General features: G+C 34.8%; 2 protein-coding genes across 2 annotated transcripts; both read left to right on the top strand.

Annotated features, from left to right (window-relative positions):
* Nucleotides 1-1,242: 1,242 nt before the first annotated feature.
* On the top strand, nucleotides 1,243-6,493 carry LOC130717304 (putative E3 ubiquitin-protein ligase XBAT35). The gene is made up of 9 exons (XM_057567486.1): nucleotides 1,243-1,547; nucleotides 1,728-1,842; nucleotides 2,189-2,269; nucleotides 2,381-2,469; nucleotides 2,607-2,698; nucleotides 2,897-2,978; nucleotides 3,277-3,379; nucleotides 4,386-4,471; nucleotides 5,525-6,493. Exons 1-9 carry the CDS (start codon nucleotides 1,446-1,448, stop codon nucleotides 6,137-6,139), a joined length of 1,365 nt encoding a protein of 454 aa, XP_057423469.1. The 5' UTR covers nucleotides 1,243-1,445; the 3' UTR covers nucleotides 6,140-6,493.
* Nucleotides 6,494-10,658: 4,165 nt separating this feature from the next.
* LOC130717305 (protein LIGHT-DEPENDENT SHORT HYPOCOTYLS 4-like) lies at nucleotides 10,659-12,225 on the top strand. The gene has a single exon (XM_057567487.1). The coding sequence runs from the start codon at nucleotides 11,053-11,055 to the stop codon at nucleotides 11,668-11,670; it is 618 nt and encodes a 205-aa protein (XP_057423470.1). The 5' UTR covers nucleotides 10,659-11,052; the 3' UTR covers nucleotides 11,671-12,225.
* The last annotated feature ends 2,665 nt before the right edge of the window (nucleotides 12,226-14,890 follow it).

Here is a 14,890-nt window from a genome sequence, read left to right as displayed (position 1 = left end):
ATAAATTTTTATTATCATTAATAACCCACATAATAAAATTTGTTCATAAATTATTCATATATAAAAGTTATTATATATGAATAGTTTTAGATATACTCTTTTATTATTTAAAAGTTATTTTCATAATCATTTGAAAATAGTTTAACCAAACACATTTTCAATATTTTCATTTCCAGAAAATGAAAAATATGAAGTTAAACCAAACATATATTCTTAATTTCAAAAATTTGAAAATGAAAATCATTTTTAGAATATGAAAACAGAAAATGAAAATAGAAAATGTTTTCTCAAACCAAACAGGCCCTTAACTTGAGAATTCAACATCTCTATAACTGTTTTGTTACTTGGAACTTATGGAGGTGGAGGAACAACTTTGTATTTGAGCAGCAGCCATGGCAACCCGCGGAGGTTCTGCAACGGATAGCCATCGATGTAGTAGAGTTCCAGCAGTGGGGGGGAGTAGGACGAATCAAAACGCAGCAGTAGCGGTTCATGGAGGTGATCACGTCATGCTCCACACAGATGGAAGCTGGCAGCGAGACTTGAATCGAATGGGAGAAGGGGGAGTGGTTCGTGACAGGAACGGGCGATGGATGTCAGGTTTCTCAATAATACTGGGTGCTGGAGATGCATTCAAGGCGGAGCTAAAAGCGCTTCATAAAGGATTATTGCATACTTGGGAGCTTGGGTTGCGTAATGTGGTGTGCTATGTAGATTACTTTGAGGTGCAACATGTTATCACGAACAACAGTGATATACATAACTATTGGAATGAGGAGGTGATTTTGCTTATTGGAGCTTTGTTAGCCATGAATTGGAATGTGTCCGTGGTTCATATTCCTCGGGAGATGAATAGAGTTGCGGATGTATTGGCGAAACTAGCGATCATTGAGAGTTGGAAGGTCTGGCGATTTCCCCCATCAACGGTGGTACCTCTGCTTTGCCAGGATATAGTTGCTTAGTTTGCTTTTCTTGTTTTCTTATTTCCTTTTGTAACAAAATAAAAATTATAAAATATATATTATAAGTAATGACGATTATATTGTTATATTAAGTGGATTCTCTAACAAATTAGGTGCATGCATTGCATAAGTCCTTCACCGAAAGCGTCCATTTCCTTCATCCCCAAGAAATAATTAACGCGAGTTTTGTTTGGAAATAAGCATTTGTCATAATCATTTCTTGCATAATTACACTTTTACCCCCACACTATCCCCAATTATTGTCCTTCTTCACTTCCAATTTCCCCATTTTCTCACTACTTCACATTTTCCAGGAAATTTCTCTGATTTTCCTGGAAAATCATTTTATCATTCAATTCAATTCTACCTATTTTCCCATTTCATACCCAAAAAAAAATCAACTTCTCATTTCCTGTGAAATTTTATACATAAAGTAAACCAAAAAAAAATCCCAAAATTTGGTTGGGAATTCGTATTTACCTGATGGGGCAAGGACAATCCAAAAGCGAGTTGCTCTACCAGCAAGTCAGTTATGGGAACTCCGAAGGAATCAAAACCCTTCACAGAGAAGGTGCAGGCCTTGAGGTAAATCAACTGTACCAAATTTTCCATGAAAAATGTGATTTTTCATCATCATCATCATCACTATTAAATTATATGTATTTGGCATTATTATTACTTTTTATTAAGGGGGTGATGATTTTGGATTTGGATCCATTGGTTTTGTTGTTGATTGTGATAAAAATGTTTTTTTTTTTGATGCAGTGGATGGACAGAGAAGGGAAGACACCTTTGATTGTTGCTTGTATGAATCCTGAGCTTTGTAATGTTGCTAAAACTTTGATAGAACTTGGAGCCAATGTCAATGCTTATCGTCCCGGTATTGGTTACTTTCTAGCTTGTTATGGTTTCTGGCTTTGTATATTAGCTTATGGGGAAGTGATTTTAATTTTGAATTGCCAATTTTCCATTGGATAAAACTTGATAATTTGTAGCATAAGTAACCCCAGAAGTGTCTGAAAAGTGAAAATGAAGTAACCGAGTTGCCTAGTTTTAGTTTTAGATGTTTGCATAGACTGTAGATTTCTTAGTTGAGATAGTTGTTCGTCTCTGCTGTTATACTTAATTTGTCTGAATAAGTATTGTAGTGGAAATTGAAAAATGAAGCTGATTTTTATTTTGATATTTTCTATTTGCTTCATTGATTGCTTTCAACAATTGTGCAGGACGTCATGCTGGGACTCCATTGCATCATGCAGCTAAAAGGGGCCTTGAAAGTATTGTTAAGTTACTTCTAGCGAGTGGAGGTATGTTCATGTGTCCATATATCTGCAAAGATGTGCCTATTTTCAGTCATTTGAATTTTGGAAACTCCAATGAATGTTATTTATATGGGGTTTTGCTGCTCAACTTTTCAGCCAATCCTTTGGTCTTGAATGATGATTGTCAAACTGCTCTTGAGGTTGCCAGGGCTAAAGGACACAGCAATGTTGTTCGGGCAATTGAGGTAACATTTAAACTTTTGGAATTTTATATCATCCTGTTGCTACATCAAGTTAAATGGGCTGTCTGTTTTCTCCTTCTTCTCTATATCATGACACCTGAAGTACCTAACTTATTCAAGTGACGATTATTGTTTTGCAGAGCCATCTATGCTTGTTCTCCGGTTGGTTGCGGGAGTTTCATGGACCTGGGTTTCTAGAAGTTGTAGCTCCGCAGTTGGTATCAAGAAAAGTGTGAGTATCATGTGACATATTGTTGAAGCATCTCAGTTCACTTCTGCATTTGCTATTTTATTTCTAGTTGTTCTAGCTTTATTGCTAGATGATTGGGTTTACATCCAGACAACTTGCAATTTAGTATTTACTTTTTGCTAAGGAGGAACTTTTAGTAAGACATTTGTGATTATGCTCATCGATTAATCTTCTTTGCAGTTGGGTGGCTGTTTTACCAGTTGGCTCCCGTAATCTTACCCGACCTTACAAGTTGGAGCTTGCCGTGTATTCTTCTTTGCAGGTATTCTTACCATTTAATCGTTCTTTCACATATCACACGCACCAAGAGAAATAATAATTAAGTTCCATTAACAAGAAGATGTTTGAGCTACTACCTTGTTTTACTTTTCTTCGAAGAGGAAAAAATTTTAGACTATAATAGGGACATTGAAATGCTTGTAACTACTGGTGTCTGTTTACCTTTGCAAATAACACATAAGACTTGAATTGGTGCTTTTCTAGTTTCTGGATATTTCCCTCTTCATCATCTCTATTTACATGTACTCTGAAAGCATATGAATATATAATTAAATGAGCAGGAAGCACAACCACGGACAATTATTCCTCTGTGGAAAGCCAATTTGGAAGAACCAAAGCTTCACCAGTCTGATCCGTCGGTGACAATCGCTGATTTCACTTCAAGTAATCTCCTATACTGAGTTTTTTTTCTCTTTTCCTGAGTGTCTTCATTTTTCTGTTTTTGTTACCCATCCCTTATCACGGACCTTTGGTATTTTTTTTTTATATCACTTGAAAGTAGTAGATATACTTGTCAACTTGTGTATATTTAAGAGAAAAAATAGTGGTGATCAGAGTAGAGGAATATAAGGGAAGTTGAGATAAAGATAAAGTACTGGAGTCTGGGTATTTAGAAATCTCAATTATATAATTCTTACATTAGATTTTCTTTTATAACCATATACTTTTTTATTTAACAATATTTGAACTCTACAATTTAAAAAAAAATGTGACAAGAAATGAAGATTGAAAACTTCCTTGCTTTTCCCTAAAATCCAGAAATATATGCGAGCGGTCCTTCAATGTGTATTGTTGAGTATTACACTCTACTCCAAAGTTTTAGTAAACTCGTGTCTAGTGATGTAAGAGATTACATCCTTCAAAAATTTCTATAGAAAATAGATCCTAGTACCCAGACATAATTGAATGTCTTATTCATAATCAACAATCAGCATAACAAAGTAATAGATTGAAAAACATATCTCAAACAAGATCCAACTGTTATATTATACTAGCCCAGTACTTAATAGTTTTTCGTCATTTAACTAAACAGAAAAAATACGGAAGATATAAAGCCTATGCATGTTACATAATGTAGGCGACTCCACCGAAGGACACAACAAAATCAATGAAAGCTGTGTTTTTTGAGGCCCAAACCATGTGCCAACCCAAACTTGAAAACTCACTTCTATAATCTAGAGTTTACTGAATTTTTTCAAAGTTCACTTGAACTCGAGCAAGTTTGACTATCAGCGAGTTTACATGCAATTTAGTAGAGTCTATTTTTTCCCTAGGATCATAATTTCGGTAGAGTTTGACAGTGACAGCATGGTTTTCCATAAAGGAAATGCTTCCTTCCTTCCATCTTGACTGATTTTTATTCTGTTAATTTCTGTCTGCCTCTTTCCAGGAAAACGCTTTAAATTTGGGCCTGCAAGTGAGAATGATAGGCAACAACTTACATGGTTTTCTAATGCTTGCAAAGGAATTCCGCAGGTTTGTCACATGCCATGTACACTTATGTTATTCTGTCTGTAAATTTTGTTTTAAAGTGTAACTGTATAATCTCTCCTGTGTTTTCTTTGGAATATTGTGCTTAATAGTTTTCTATATGTTGTTATTGATCTAAGGCACACCCATCAACCAGAAAAAATGGCAAACAAAGAATTCCCATAAGTTGAGCAAGTGCCATAGTTCATGACTCATATCTTGACAAAGAGCCTTGTATGGTCTATGAGATCCTACACACCATGAATAGTAGTTCTTTTAAGTTTTAAGCACCACATTACTAATAAAAGACTTGGCAGTAGAGGGAATTTTGGACTTCACAATGGGGTTTTATCTTAGATGGAAAGGAACCGTATTGAAGCTCAATGAATAAGTTAGAAACTGGGAAAAAGATTTTTCTCAAAAACAGCCCAAAAGTGTAAAAGGAAAAAACAACAACCCTGCAATATGAATTTTCAATGATATGCTACTGAAGTTTTGGGTTTTGAAGATACTTTGTAAATTAGCAAATAGCCTAATTTCTCACTGTCCTTGTGTCGTGAAAGAGGGAAGGCGAATGTTATACTCAAAGATGGAGGGATTTTTTTCTCTCAGAAAATCAGAATTTGTTTTGCTTCGCGATATCTACAAAATCCGTGCAATTTTAATGTAATTAACGATGAAAATTTTCTCAATCTCATTATTTTCCTGAAAACCAAAAAATGGTGCAAACATTCTGATTTCCTCTCCATCAAAATGTTGTTTTGGTTATTACTTCCTCTGGCGATTGACCTTGATTTTCTGTATCAATTCAAATCTTCAAAGCATATATTATGGCCTTCCCATTATCTTTATTTACACTATCTTCTTGGAGTGTATATTTCTTGAATCAAATTTCTAATGGTTGCTTTTCAAAATGATTAATAAAAAAATAGTTCTGATATTTTTCTTGTAGTTCTCCTTAGTTATTTGCAGCCAAGAAAATGTTTACAAAGGTTCGCAGATATTTGATGCTTTACTCCCTTGCCCATTGCGTGATGCTTTAATTTTCAATTTTTTCAGGCAAATCCAGCATTTTTGCTAAGTAATGTGACTACAGTTCCCCCAACAGCACCACCAGCTGCAGAAGATCCAGAGTTGGCTATGGCTATCAATGCATCCATTCAGCATGCCTTGCAAGAAAGGCCAACCGTTCCTGACGCCCATCCAAACATCGAAGCAAGCTCTTCAGTCAGTGGAGTGGATACAAGCAAGCATGGTTTTCTGGGTACACCAAATCCAGGCACAAATTTTAGTGAGTCTGTACATGAAGCTAACACAGGTGTCAGTGTTTCAGCTGGCCTTCCTAGTGGTCTGGATTTCAATCCATCGGCTCCTCCTATTAATGATGAAATTCCAGTAGATGGCCCCATTCATTATCCATCAATCGATTTAAGCCCTCTGGATATATCATCATCATCTTCAGCTGTTGAGAAGCTACCTGAAGAAGGACAAAGTGCTGGTGAAATCGGTTCAACATGCGTGATATGTTTAGATGCTCCTGCAGAAGGGGCATGCATACCTTGTGGCCATGTTGCTGGATGCATGTCTTGCTTGAACGAGGTGAAAACAAAGAAATGGGGTTGCCCTGTGTGTCGAGCTAAGATAGACCAGGTCATAAAGTTATATCGTGTTTGAGATTCAAAACACTGTCGAGAAGCCTGCAATGCCCTTGCCTGTTGCATGAGAGTAGTAACATATGTTTATCAAGAAAAATGAAAATGAATTCCCAGTGAAAATTTGTTTACAGCTTGAGAGATGCCAAACAGAAAAATATTTATACTAGAATTATCCAGATCCCACATGGGGATTTTGTGAATAGGTTGATTTCATATGCTTCTTTCTGAGTACTTGTGGGTCCAAATTATCTCTTCTGGAAGGTAAATTGTGTCTGGTGTAAGTTATTGATCTCAAATACACTGCTTAGACTCTGTAAATTGTGGAAATTCTGAGGTCTGAAGACTCGGAGGTTTTGTTTTCAAACACATGAAATTTGATGTGCCCTACTAGATATGCATTGCATTCTTTAATTAAAGTTTAAAAAAGATTAAAACACCACTAACCATTTAATCTCTTCGCCATCTTCCTTTTCTTCACAGCTACAACTATCGCATTCACAAATCTAGCACATCTTCACAACTAATGCATTCTAGTTTGCATTTCAAGTTATTGCATTCTAGTTTGCGGTATGTTGCGATTTCGCATATACCGCAAATTAGACTGTGATAGTTTAATGTAACTTAAAAAAGCTTTTAGCATATACCGCAAATTAGATTGTGATAGTTTAATGTAGCTTAAAAAAGCTATCGCATTCTAATTTTCAGTAATCAGTTATTTAGCTTGTGCAAACTTGAATGTGGTAGCCTGAATCCATTCCAACAATTGCAAAATTTAGGTGAATAAGTGAAAGTGAGTAAGGTAAATAGAAATTTGCAAAATGTATAGTGAAAACTTATGTTGCACAAACGGAAAGTAAAAACCAAATTTAGGTTGCGATTTGCGAATACTAAAATATTGAATCTTTGCAAATTTCCAGAAGTTACACGGCGGGAGATAGTGATAGTGCTGTTAGGTATGCCCATACTGGTGACAAGCCAACAAGGAGTTAAGGAGATTAATTCACAAACTGTGTGACACTTATGGGTGTACAAGACCCGACCTTGCCCCTTCACCTGTCCTGACTAAAGTCCATTCAACAAGCACCTCATCATGTAATCATGTTTCTTTGGGTCTATGGATGAGTTTGGGTTTAAAAAATTGATCTAGTCAATATTTAGGGCCGGGTGAAAGACAAGCACAACTCGTCTCAATCCGTTCCACGAAGACTTTTACTAAAAATGCATCATTGTATAGTTGGATTGGAACATTGTACCATGCGAAATAAAAAAAAAAAACAATCTAATATATGTATAGCTTCTTTTATACTTCATAATAGGATTGGAAATTAGTGTTTTTACATAATAAAAAGTATTTATAATTCTTTATGAGATTTAAAATTGTCATTTAATTTGTTTTTCAGGTCAACCCAAACCCGCTCTTTTGTGGTCCGATTTTTTAAAACTTGTACATCATCGAATTTCTTTTAATATAGGACAATTTCAAGTTTAGAGTCAAGTGATAATGTGATATTAAACATAACTCGTATTAACTCATCCTACAAAGCCTCTAACGGCACTAGTGCCGATTATAACCGGTAAAATTTGTTGCATCATTGGTACAGCACTCATTGTGTGTGCTTCATGACCTACACCCTTTTCCATGCCATAAATTGAAGTGGCATTCTCCACACGATTGACAAAGTCAAACGATACAATTCAGGCAAAGTAGCATGGTCCGAATGTTTAGGCTTTATGACTTCACCAATATTGGGTTTGAGAGGTTAGATGATTAGATCTCTTGATTGAATGAGTTACACTTGTTTAATAAACATTAAGTATCAATGGTTGGTTCAAGTAGTACATACTTGATTCGTTTTTAGCAAGGTCTCGGGTTCGAGTTTTGTGGATGAGAAAAACCTCGCTGGGAGAGTTAGTCTCACCATAATGTGAATGTTCTCGGCTCGAACATGATTGACTCCGAAGGAACCGAAGAAGAACACCTATCTTACACACACACAAAAAAACATTAAGTATCTTTGGTCCAATTTTTTCCGTCTAAACTTACTTTTAACCACTAATATATTTACAAAAAAAACTAAAGTAACACTACGAGGAACAACATCATCGGATTAAGGAAAGTTTCGCTGGAATTTCCTCATTCCAAATGATAAAACCATGCGAAAAAGAAATTTTAGCCAAAACATCTGTCACACAATTATCAAAACGATGAATAAAGGAAAAATTCACAAAATCAAAAGATTAAGCTAAGTTCCGGCAATCTCAGACAAGACAAATATGAATGTCCTCGGAGGGCCTTTTCCAGATCTTAAACAAAAGCATGCAACCAATCTAAAAAAACCTCTCCAGAAGCTAGCAAAGATCAAAAGCCAAAGAAAGACCACCGAAATGTCATTGCCTTCGCGATCATATATAGGGCAAAGGGCCTCCAAGACATCTGACGAAGTTGAAGCAAGGACCTATCCACATCCATCTTAGAATGACAAAACAAAGGCCTGCAAGACTAGAAACAACAATAAAAGTATCCAAGTTCACCTTCATGGCCCCTTAATTATAACATATATACTTTTGCTAACTAAATATATATTCTCTGACGTGATAAGAAAGAAAAAGTGGTTATTTTTTGGAATTTTTAATATAATCATTATTAGAAAGAAAAAGTGATTTTTTGGTGTAAAAAGACAAAGTGAACTGAATTGTATTAAAACTGATAAAATCATTATTATAAGGCTGGTGTTTGTTTCAATTTTGAAAGAGATGGTTCCATTGATATAAAATGAATCTCTATTCAATTTTTAATTTTTTTATGAATATAAGTCATTTTATAATATGGTATTTGATATTTTTTTCCAATGATTATGTCCTCATATTTAATGTCAAAGTGAAACAGATAGTTTAATGTTGATAAAATTTCAATATGCGAAGAGAAATTTATGGGTAATCTACTTTGTTTAATTATAAAGAATTAAGTAAAAATGACTTATAAATTTATTGTTGATTGTGCTTATGAAGAACTTGACCTAATATTTCAACTTAGGAAATGTTTGAATGTTGTAGCCTTGTAGGAAAAAGAAGGTCTGGAGTTTGGTGATGTCAAGGTTTGGTTTGGCGAAAATCAAATGATTTTATATATTTCAAGATACTAATAAAGAAGTAAAATTTATCACATTGAGTGAAATATGAACATTGGCTATAATGTTAACTTACATTGAGTTTAACTAAAAATTTAAAGTAATTATTTTCCGCTTTATTTATAAGCTGGTTTAATTGAAGCCCTTTGCAGTCATCATTGAAATCATTATAATCTGAACACAGAGATCTAGGGATTAGCACTTCATTAAAAGTAACAATCTAATGATGCTAACTGTCTACTATACATATATGCAACTATGGCTGATGATCCCATTTTCTCACACTAAAAAGTTATTCCTGACAGACAAACAAGGGTAAAAAGGTCTTTTCGGAAAAGGTGTTGTCAATCAACACAAGAGAGAGAATCATGAAAGCAAATTTTAATATTTTCTAATTTTATTACTACCCATTACTTTTATCAGTCTGCATCATCACATCAATCATCTCACTCACTGTCATATTCAACCGATTTCCATTTCCACAAAAACCCTAAAGACCAAACCCCTGCTTGTTTCTCAATTAAGCCAAGCCCCCTCTTGGTCCCTCCTTCTCTTTGCTTGGGCCTGTGATAGGTCAAAGCAACTCAGCAGGTTCCCTTTTTTCCCTGAAGAAAACAAAGGCACTGTCAATTCCTAAAAATGGTTTCAGAAAAACAGGGTTAGCAAAAAGCACCTACCATCACTACACTTTCAAGTATTCTAGGAGTTATCAAAAACCGAAGGAATTGAGGGTACCCTAGTAGCAAAAAGGAAAATGTTAAAGTAGATACTCAATTGGTTGTACACACTCAAAGCATCAATATTCGAAAGGAAGAAAATAAAGAGAATTAATGAATCCAATGTGATATATATAATAAGGAAAGAGAGTTATAATATATACGCACATCTCCACTTCTTTTTCACTTTCATTTTTATTTATTTTTCTTTTCTAAATCAATTAAATCACATATCACATCTTTACTTTCTCTCTCCTTTCTTTCTATCTCTCTCTTCATCCACCTCCCCACACCTCATTTTTTAGATGTAAAGATATAATTATTCCGACACTAGAAAAACGTAAATGTTTTGTAGGCCACTGGAAGGTGTACAATGTTAAAGTAAAAAAATGAAGAGAGGAGAGATATAATATATAAAATATCAATGTGATAAATTATAAAGTGAGGAATACAAAGAAAAATAGTGTTTGAGAGGTGCTTGTCCCCATTAGTGATCTATTAGTATATTTTTGCCAAAAATACCACAAATGATTCATGTAGGTACACTTATTAAAAAGAAAAATTAACAATTAACGATTATCAAATTAAGTCAGGTAATGAATGTGATGTAAATATGTAATGATGTATAATATAATGTGATGAGATGAAAATGATCAGTTGCATGTGAAGGTCTATACTATAAGTGATTATCAATGATCAATGAATGAAGACTAAAAAATGACCACCCTATCTCTCTCTGTCTGAACTGTTGTTTTACCCTTATTCCTGTTACGCTATCCCTACCACACCCTCCACCAATCTTTAACACACACACTCTCTCTCTCTCTCTTGAAGTTGAATCCCTACCGAAATCTGATCAAAGCCATTTTTCTTTGCTTCTGATCTCTAGATCTTCTTTCTCCTTATATCATATCACCACCTGTACAATCTCTCTCTGTCCACAACTGTTCAAAACCCTCATCCTCTCTTCAAAACAGAAAAAACCTTGCTACAAACAGTCACAACAAAGCAAAGATCAAAGAGTCAATCCAACCAGTACTCCCTTTAGATCTCATCACAAAAACAAACAGTACTAGTCATCACTCATCATGAATTCCCTTCAAGACTTTGACTCTACAGTACTCAACAACACCATCAACTTCAGCACCACACTCACACCAGGCACCTCAAGCACCTCCAATTTCACCTCATCATCAGCCTCATCACCACCACAACAACCACCACCATCATCCTCCACCGCCACTCTCAGCCGCTACGAGAACCAAAAACGCCGAGACTGGAACACGTTCGGCCAGTACCTCCGCAATCACCGTCCTCCACTCACCCTCTCTCGCTGCAGCGGCGCTCACGTCCTTGAATTCCTCCGCTACCTCGACCAGTTCGGGAAAACTAAGGTTCACACGCAGCTCTGTCCCTTCTTTGGCCACCCGAACCCACCTGCACCGTGCCCTTGCCCTCTCCGGCAAGCTTGGGGGAGCCTCGACGCGCTTATCGGAAGACTCAGAGCTGCTTTTGAAGAGAATGGTGGGAAACCGGAGGCTAACCCTTTTGGTGCTCGTGCAGTGAGGCTCTACCTGCGTGAAGTGCGTGATTCGCAGGCGAAAGCGCGAGGGATTAGCTACGAGAAGAAGAAGCGCAAGCGTCCACAACCGCAATTGCAGCCGCAACAACAACCTCCTGCATTGCCACCATCAAATGCAAGTTAGTAAGTAGTAGTTGCCAAACATATCATAACATGTTTGGATCCGTTTATCTTTTATCAGAAATTAATTCTGAAACCTAAAAGCTAAGCGCACAGCCATTTAGGCTGTTTCCTAGAATTGATTTTGACTTCAGAGTTAATTGTTAATTGTTATGTAATCTTCTATTTTGAAGTTCACATGCGATGATGAGTAGTTTAATTATTTTACCTTAATGTAGCACTAGATATTTCCAAATTATATGTGTTTTTTTGTTGCATTTTTTGGCCTTTTTCTTGCATTTTACTTGTATGTATATTTGGTGGTGCAGAACTTGTGATTTGACACTGGGTCACTGCAATAGGGGGGACACATCTTTAGTTTGGAATTTGATTAGAAAATGCGTAACCTAAACAGCACTACTCTTGGTAGAAGAAGCAGTAAACGAGTAATTTGAGTAAGTAAGCACTAGTAGTAGCAGTGAAAAGACTGTTAACAAGTCAGAGAGGGCTGTGAGAAAGACCAATATATGTCGCCCAATTTGTAATGAATTAGAAATGTCAATACTAGCTTAGTCAAGACATACAAATAGGATATATAGCACTTATTAGCAGACATCTCATTTTGTTTTTTATCTCTTTTTTATCATATATATTTACTTGTCTTTTTAATCTTCTAATTTTATATGTTTGTTGGGTGTCTCAGGTACGATTATCTATAAATTATTTTCTCGAAATATATATATGTATGTATGTACTTGAAAATGTCATGGAAAAAATAATGGATTTTGAAGCATGTTTCCAACATAAGTTTTATGAATAGTTAGACATGGTATTGGATTTTTTATGGTTAAGGTGATCTAAAGTTTTATTTAATTATGAAAAGTACTCTTAGATGATGTGGCGTATCATATAAAATCACTATGTTATTCATTACACTTTTGTCTAATAAGTTTTTATTTATGATCAATTCATCCTGCTACTAGTATCATTGACATGTCTAGCATTATTCATATTTGCATTTGAGTTTCACATTCACTTTTGCAGCATTCATCATGTTTTCCCTCTCTATCTCTTGTATTGGGTTGAAGTACAAGGGGTACTCCTCTTCAAATATAATTCTTTTGCTTATCAAAAAAGAAATTCATCATATTTTCCATTCAAATTTTCTGTCTTAATTTCTCTACTTTTCTTCTTCTATCTCATTTAAAAACTTTTTTTAGAAATTAATTTTTAAAACCATTTTTTAAGAAAAAATCTGTTTGAATTAGATGTTTTCGAATATTAAAAAATTATAATTTTAAAACATTTTTTACCTCTTCTAGTATTAATATTTTTTTTTTTGAAAAGATAAATGACACCTGCTAAGATTTGAACCCTAGACCTCCCCTTCCCAACTCATATGTATATATTCAGTTCTTGTCACTTAAGCTATCATTCGAATCGAAGACAGTAAATAAAAATTTGTTTTTAATTTTTTTAGTGCTTCGAAAAACTAACAAAACAAGAAACAAAACTAAGAGAAAGCTAAATGTTTTTAAATTTTTAGTTTTTTTTTTTAAAAACACAGTTAAACTAAACGCTAAACTACTATGTCTTCGTAGGGTAGCTCCTAGCTTAAGTGGTAGGAGTTAAGACATTTGTGTTGGATAAGAAAGGTCCAGTGATCGATTTTTAACGGGTGCAATTTATCTTTCTAATGTAAAATAGAAATATGCCGAACTACTCTAATTAAGCAGAGCCTTATTTTCCTTCTTGCAAGTGATTATATTCTTCTACTTAGCATTATACTAATTAATTATATAATGTAAACATGATAATTTTTCTTTTTTGACAGTATGTAGACATGATATTAAATTAAGGTTGATTTTGGTGAAACAAAAACACATGTATGTATTAAAAAATTTGTAAAGTTATTGGCAGTACCAAGTTTCAGGGCCTTGACCAAAAGAAAAGAAACAGCACCTTAATGGGGTAGTGCAATCTCTCTTTTCTGATCCTATTGAAGTAGACACATATCAGAATTCAGAGAGAGGTTGGGTGCACAAACTCCAAGGCACTAGCTAGCTATTAGCTACCGAATGACGGTTTGAAGTTTGAAGCATTATTATTGTGTAGAGTAGCTAGACTGAGTCTATATATTAACAAATCAAAGTAAACTACACGAGATCCCTGAAACCAACAGAACATGAATAGAGCAAAGCTAACAAAGTGAAACTGATCATCCCTGAACTCAAAGTGTACAGCTATCAAAGGTGGAGCCGACCCAATCAAATTGAAATTCTCTCCCTCTATAAAGATTATTAAAGATAAATAGTTTATTTTTTATTTTTAATATTTTCACCTAACATTTTTATTGACCCCTGGCCCTTTCTATATCTAAACTTTATCAAATGAGAACCTATGAGTCTTCTCCAATATATAGATATAGATATACTTGACATGACTGCAAATTATTTTCTTCTCCAAATTAAAAGAGAAGACTAGACTATTTCCTCTGTATCATGTACGTATAGGGGATGAGTTTCTTGTGTGACTGCTGCATGCATGATCATAATTCGAAGCCTGCATACTGATTTCATATGTACAGGTTTTAATTTGAAGCTAGGCAATTTAAACACAGGTTGAGGACATTGTTAATATTTTGGTTAAATATTAAAAAATGTGACATTCTTCTGTTATTTGCTTATCCAATATTCGATGAAAGAAAGATGTATATATTTCTATTTCAATTTTGACATATTAATTCTCATATACTGTTTAAAATAGCATCTACATGATTAGTTGGGCTTGGCACAAATTAACCTGATTAGTTGGGCTTGGCACAAATTAACCTGATGTCATCATGTAAAAAAATAAATTAGACAGCAGCTGATAGAGTTGTGGCCCTAGGAGGCTAGGAGCATGATTGATCGACATATCTTATAACGTGTATGCAAGAAATATTGGATTTTGAAATAGTATGGTAAGTTATTGGTATGTTGTATAGCATAATTGTATAAGGACTCACCTAGCTAATAGTATTAAGCGTGATAAAAATTTAATACTATATAACGTTTAATTTGGTCATACACCGTATAAGTTATTATTTTATTTATATTAATATAAACCTATGTTTCGTGAAATATTGAATAATGACAAATATTATAAAAATGAAGATGATGTTAGTGGGTGGTAAGGATGACGGTAGCGGCCGAGGTGGCTGTGACAATGGCGGTGACGGTGATGACAGTGATGGAGAGTTGTGG

This window comes from Lotus japonicus, chromosome 5, assembly GCF_012489685.1.
Source record: "Lotus japonicus ecotype B-129 chromosome 5, LjGifu_v1.2".
In the NCBI taxonomy this organism is placed as follows: domain Eukaryota; kingdom Viridiplantae; phylum Streptophyta; class Magnoliopsida; order Fabales; family Fabaceae; genus Lotus; species Lotus japonicus.
The sequence above is the reverse complement of the archived record's forward strand: the minus strand, read 5'-3'. Positions and strand labels throughout refer to the sequence as shown.

What these genes read in the sequence shown, in the direction of transcription:
- LOC130717304 (XM_057567486.1), top strand. Translation starts at nt 1,446, where the DNA reads ATGGGGCAAGGACAATCCAAAAGCGAGTTGCTCTACCAGCAAGTCAGT. An exon ending in GTTACTTCTAGCGAGTGGAG is followed by an intron (nt 2,270 to 2,380) that starts GTATGTTCATGT and finishes TCAACTTTTCAG; the next exon opens with CCAATCCTTTGGTCTTGAAT. An exon ending in ATGTTGTTCGGGCAATTGAG is followed by an intron (nt 2,470 to 2,606) that starts GTAACATTTAAA and finishes ATTGTTTTGCAG; the next exon opens with AGCCATCTATGCTTGTTCTC.
- LOC130717305 (XM_057567487.1), top strand. Translation starts at nt 11,053, where the DNA reads ATGAATTCCCTTCAAGACTTTGACTCTACAGTACTCAACAACACCATC.